General features: G+C 45.0%; 1 protein-coding gene across 1 annotated transcript in view; it reads right to left on the reverse strand.

Annotated features, from left to right (window-relative positions):
- MAP2K5 (mitogen-activated protein kinase kinase 5) overlaps window positions 1–6,000 on the reverse strand; it is a 111,295-nt gene that overhangs the window by 66,430 nt on the left and 38,865 nt on the right. Inside the window, exons 10-13 of the mRNA XM_057372270.1 lie at window positions 5,969–5,998; window positions 5,790–5,871; window positions 4,853–4,914; window positions 2,464–2,512 (exon numbers count right to left, since the gene is read on the reverse strand). Coding sequence (XP_057228253.1) covers window positions 2,464–2,512; window positions 4,853–4,914; window positions 5,790–5,871; window positions 5,969–5,998 — 223 coding nt within the window. The remainder of the gene's footprint in view (window positions 1–2,463; window positions 2,513–4,852; window positions 4,915–5,789; window positions 5,872–5,968; window positions 5,999–6,000) is intronic.

Consider the following 6,000-nt stretch of genomic DNA (forward strand, 5'->3'; position numbering starts at 1 on the left):
TGAGCGGCGGCACAGCCGGAGCCGGGCACCACCGGACCCGCTCCGTGCAGGATCCCCGAGCGGCTTTAACCCCGCTCCGGGCAGGATCCCCGAGCGGCTTTAACCCCGCTCCGGGCACTGGGCACTGCCTGCCACTGCTTCAGCAATTCCCGGGGATTCCCGGCTCTCCCGCTTCGCCAATTCCCGGGGACTCCTGACTCTCCAGCTTCGCCAGTTCCCGGGAAATTCCCGACTCTCCAGCTTCGCCAGTTCCCGGGAAATTCCCGACTCTCCACAGCCCCCACTGTGCCCTGGGACCGCTTCACCAATTCCTTGGGAATTCCTGACTCTCCAGCTTCGCCAATTCCCGGGAGATTCCTGATTCTCCACAGTCCCTGCTCTGCCCTGGGACCCCTTCACCAACTCCCGGCAAATTCCCGACTCTCCAGCTTCACTAGTTCCTGACTCCCCACCAGCCCCTGTTTTGTCCTGGGACCCCTTCACCAATTCCTTGGGAATTCCCGACTCTCCAGCTTCGCCAGTTCCCGGGAAATTCCCGACTCTTCACAGCCCCCACTGTGCCCTGGGACCGCTTCACCAATTCCTTGGGAATTCCTGATTCTCCAGCTTCGCCAATTCCCGGGAAATTCCTGACTTTCCAGCTTCATCCCTTCTCTGGAGATTCCCGACTCTCCACAGCCCCTGCTCTGCCCTGGCACTGCTTCACCAATTCCTTGGGAATTCCAACTCTCCAGCTTCGCCAATTCTGGAGAGATTCCCGACTCTCCACAGCCCTTGCTCTGCCCTGGATGAAACACCAAGGAAATCAGGATTCAAAATTCCTCTCTTTCCCTTGGAGCAGGGGGCAGCTGAAGGAATCACCTAGAACGATAATCATCTGCCTTGCATTGCACCCCTCTGTCTCTGTTTGGAGGATGCAGAAATACACATTTTCTGTCCTAAAAAATGGGTAAAATAACACCAAAACCAATCCTTGGGAAGCTGCTGAGCCTGGAATGCTCCTGATGGTTCAGCCCAGCAGCAGAGCAAGGCCAGAAGAATCAGAAATGTGATGAAAAATCACGTTTTGTGCTTTTCCCCAGACCACAGCGAGGATCAACCACCATTCATTCATCAAAACCCCCGAGTTACACCTCAGTCCAGGCAAGGAAACCCTGGCAGAAGGGCAGGTTGTGTTCTACTGGCACAGCAAAAATCTCAACCAGGCTCTAAATGTGCAGCAGCAGAATGAGAAAACGTCACAGCATTTATGTTCTCTCCAAATCACAGCCAGAAGGTGGCCAGAGAAAATAAAAAAAAAAAAAATTAAAAAATATTTTTGTGTGTTTTATAGAAGTGTGGCAATGACTGTGTGCCTATTCCATACCCACGTGGATATTCCTGCTGCCTTTCCTTTCCTATTTACAGCTCTGACAATTCCTGTGGCAGCTCCAGCCCCAGCCTGTTCCTCCTCTTGCTTGGGTCATTCCTGTCCTTTTATCCAGCCCAGTGACAAACCCAGGGGCAGCCCTTCAGTCTGGAGGACAAAAGGTGAGAGGGAACATCCCGAAAATGTGCCAGGGGAGGATTGATGACACCAGGGAACATTTCTGCACAGGAAAAGGGTGTCCAGCYCTGGCACAGGAGYCTCCAGTGTTTAAAAACAGTGTGGATGWGGCAGCTGGGGACATGGGACAGGGAGGGRATGGCACAGCCCCATCAGCAACCAGAACAGCTTCTTCCAGGCACTGAAAACATTAAAAATGTCATGACTTTCTCCTTTTTTTCCTTTTTTTGGGGGGGTTGGTGTAGAGGGAAGGGGCTTCTTTGTGCTTTACACAGCATTTGCCACGTAAGTTTTAGTGTATTGGAATTACACTACAACAATAATTGCAGTGTTGCTCTTACCCTACAATAATAATTGTGGTGTTACCCTTAACCAAACAGACACGTCTTAAACAAAATGTACCAGGAAAAAGTAAGAAATAAAGGAGAAGTTTTAAAAACTCCCCCAAATCAGCTGCAGGAAAGAGAACAAAAGGCAAAACCCCAAAATTATTTCTATCCAAGGACGTTTAAAGCCTTTCACTGCCCATGGCCATGGCAGTGGTTACAGTTTCAGAGATCTGGGCTTCCAGCAACACTTGTGGCTGTCACATGAGATTTCTGAAAAGCTGTCACATGAGATTTCTGAAAATTCACTATTTGCCTATTTTCTGTTTCCAAAACCAGTCAAACTGATTTCTCCACTGGGCACCTGTTTGCAGCCCTAAATCCCTGTAAAATCCCTTTCTCTCTCCAATCCTTTTCTTTCCAGGGCAGAAGGGAGGGCAATAAAGGAGCAATAAAAATATTTTACAAGGAAGTGAGCAAGGTTAATGAGCAGGATTCACTCTGCATTGCCCCACTGGACTCAAAGCAGATGTTTGCTTGGTCAAGAGGTGTTAAAATTTCACTGGAAAACAGAAAACATCCACCACTYACCTCTGTGCAAAATCTTCAGGCTCCATAAATAGGTCAGACCTTTCACAACCTGGAGTTAAAAGAAAAAAATACCACATTTTAGGGATTCCTGGTGGGAAAAAAATCCAACAATTCAGCTGGGGTGGAACATCAGAGAGCCCAGAATGGAGCCAGGACCAGGAGAAGGGGAGACCCCACATCCATCCAGGGGAGCCCTGCCAAAAACCTGCAGCATGTCCTGAAAYAACACAAATTAATTCCTTCCCAGGACCTGGAAACCAAAATCAGTTGAATTTTTAGTGAAAATCTKCAGGTATTTCAGTGAATTTTTAATTCACTGAATTAAATTCGTTGTAATTTCAGTTTTGTCTGTGCTGGGGTGTTAAAAATCATGAAAGGATGTAAAGATTTGTCCTCCTGCAACWGAAAGGTCAGAAAACAAGAAAATTCCTAAAAGCCTCTTGCACCCCATCCTCCCTTCCTTTCCATCTTCTGCATCCTGTGTCTTTTCCTGCATTCCCCAGGCTTTTATTTGCTCACTGCAAATGTGCAACTTCTTGACTGTAAAAATTCCCTTGTTCTCCCTTTTACTCAAAAAACCAAACACAAATCCTAAAGTATCCCATASAGAGGAARTACAACTCCTAAAATGCAATTCCTGAAAGTAAATGCAACTCGTAAAATGCAGTTTCTAAAATGAACTACAGCTCCTAAAATGCAATTCCTAAAATGAAATACAACTCCTAAAATGCAATTCCTAGAAGTAAATACAACTCCCAAATGTGAGCAGAGGGTGCCCGGCTATTTCAAAAATTCCAAAATTTGCTATTTCAGAATTTGCTGCTTCCACCACCAAAGCTGCAAAAGCCAAACTTCAAACCAGTTACTCCAGTACAAAATTCAACCAACACATTTTACATGTTTCAGGCCATCCAGTTGGATTTTTGGACACTTCCCATCYCTARGTGCCASTGAATCCATTCCARARAGGTTTTCCTCMTGCATMTCCTCCTGGGWGGGCTGCGACTGCCCTGAATGGAYCTGAAGGCCCTGCAATAAATAGAACTGCYTTKGATTCTCTGAATTTTGYCYAGCCTTTTCTTTAGGTGMTCTGGCATCAGAGGATCCCCCAGCTGGACTCATCATTCCCCACTCYCCTCACATTTAATGCCTGTTGGGGAAGAGCTCTGCAGCATTAAATACCATCCTAAAAGCAGAATTACATGTAATTCTACAAAGAGAATTAAATGTGATCCTAAAAGGAGAATTAAATAAGAACCTAAAAGGGAAAGCAAATATCCTCCTCAAAGGGTGCAGGGAGGGAGTGCCTTGTGATGGAGCGGGGCAGGAATTGCTGGCATTGAGCGAGGGAGGTTTCACAACAATGCRGTGACAAAGCCTTGACACACAAAGTGCCTCCCCTGCTGTCAATCAGCGCTCCCTGACAGCTCAAGTGCGATCCTGGCAGGGAGGGAGGGAGGGAGGGAGAGCTTCCATCAACACCAGGAGGGAGGGAGAGATTCCATCAGCTCCAGCACTGGGATCCGGGCACGATGTCCCTGCTCTGGACACGGTGGGGAAATTGGGATGGGAATGGTGGGAAGGGAAAAACACGGGAGGAAAGGGGGGTTTCAGCCCCACAGCCTGAGCCAGGATAGAGCAAAATATCCCTGGAGTGACCATGGCAGCACCCAGCCAGGGGTGACCACAGCAGCACCCAGCCTGGAGTGACCACAGTGTCCCCATGGGGCTCCCGAGTTTCCTTTTCCCAACCACCCCAGCCCTTCCCACAAATACAGACCAGCACGAAGGAGAGATTCCCCCTCTCCTGGAGGGTCTCACAGCAAACAGGAACTATCCCAGAGTGCTCCAGCCTGGCCTTGGACATTTCCAGGGATCCAGGCACAGCCACAACTACTTTAGGAATTCTAGCCCAGCCCCTCCCCACTCTCCCAGCCAGGAATTCCTTCCCAGTATCCCATCTAAATCTCCCCATTCCCTGTGTCCTGTCCCTCCATCCCTTGTCCCCAGTCCCTCTCCAGCTCTCCTGAAGCCAAGGGGCTCTGAGCTCTCCCTGGATCCTTCCCTTCTCCAGGGGAACATTCCCAGCTCTCCCACCATTTCCTCACAGGAGAGCAATCCCCTCTCTCCCATCATCCCATGACCCTTCAGACTCCCTGTGTTGGTCACTCCAAACGAAGTTTTCCTCAATCCCAGAACCCCTGCACACAGGGAACAGTTTGGAAGAGCAGCACAGAGGAGGGATCCTCCTTKCCCATCAGGACACAGATCCTGGAAATGCCTCAGTGGCCCAGGAACTGTCAAATCTGAGATTTTTGACTCAAATCCGAGATTTTTTTACACACGAACAACAAAAAACTGGGAGACAAAAAGCAATGGAGGTACTTACAGCCACTGCTATCCTGCCCAGAACGTGCTCTGGGATTTTCCTGTAAACATCCAGAGAACCCCCTGCAGGGACAAACAGCACAGGCTCAGCTGATGCCACACCAAACAGCGCCCCAGATTTGCAGCCCTGAGGGTTTTCCAGGCCTTGGTCATTAATAAAAACACTGATTTTTATTAATAAAATACATAAAAATTCAATTTGTTAATAAAAATGAATAAAAATGGCAGCAGTGATAGAACAAGAATGGTGTCAGAGACAGCTGACCCTGAACCGCCTGCAATGTTGGTAACACTCTCCATTTTCAAGTCATACCACAGCATTTCATTGCCCCCAAAAATGGGGGAACCATATTTATCTTTATATGTATTTATAATATAATAATGTATATTAGATAACCTATAATATACAATACATGATATATAATATATATAATGCTACTAATATATAATATATGATACATAGTACATAATATGTAGCATATAGTATATAAAATACAAAATATTTAAAGTATTTATAAAATATGTTGTAGCTATTATAAATATATTTATATGTATTTCACATATATAATACATAGTACATAATGTATAATAAAATAATTATATATAATATATGATACATAATGTGTAGTATGTGGAATATGAAATACAATATATATTTTAGAAGATAGAATATATAATACATAATGCATACTGTATAACATAAAATATATAACACATAATACATAATATAAAATACATATTCTATATTATATAATACATACTATACAATATATTTATATATATAATATATAAATATTTATAACTATTATCAATATATTTTTATGCATTTTATGTGTATATATAAAATACATACACAGTTATACATATATATATGTACACACAGATATAACAGATGTGGACAGTGATCACTCAGTAATCAAACTGGACACACCACTCACCATCCATGAACTCTGTACACAAGGAAATTCTGTTTTCCACAAAAAAAGCGCCATAAAATCCTATGATGTACGAGGAGTCACACTGAGAAAAGAGAGAGAGAGAAAAAAACCACAAATACTTTAAAATCCGCTGCGAGAAAATGGAAACAGGAATAATAAAAATGGTCAAATCCACCCACCTTGTACAGAATCTCCAACTCTGACATGATCT

Source organism: Malurus melanocephalus, unplaced genomic scaffold (genome assembly GCF_030028575.1).
Source record: "Malurus melanocephalus ecotype Western Australia unplaced genomic scaffold, MMel_1.1 scaffold_169, whole genome shotgun sequence".
Lineage (NCBI taxonomy): Eukaryota > Metazoa > Chordata > Aves > Passeriformes > Maluridae > Malurus > Malurus melanocephalus.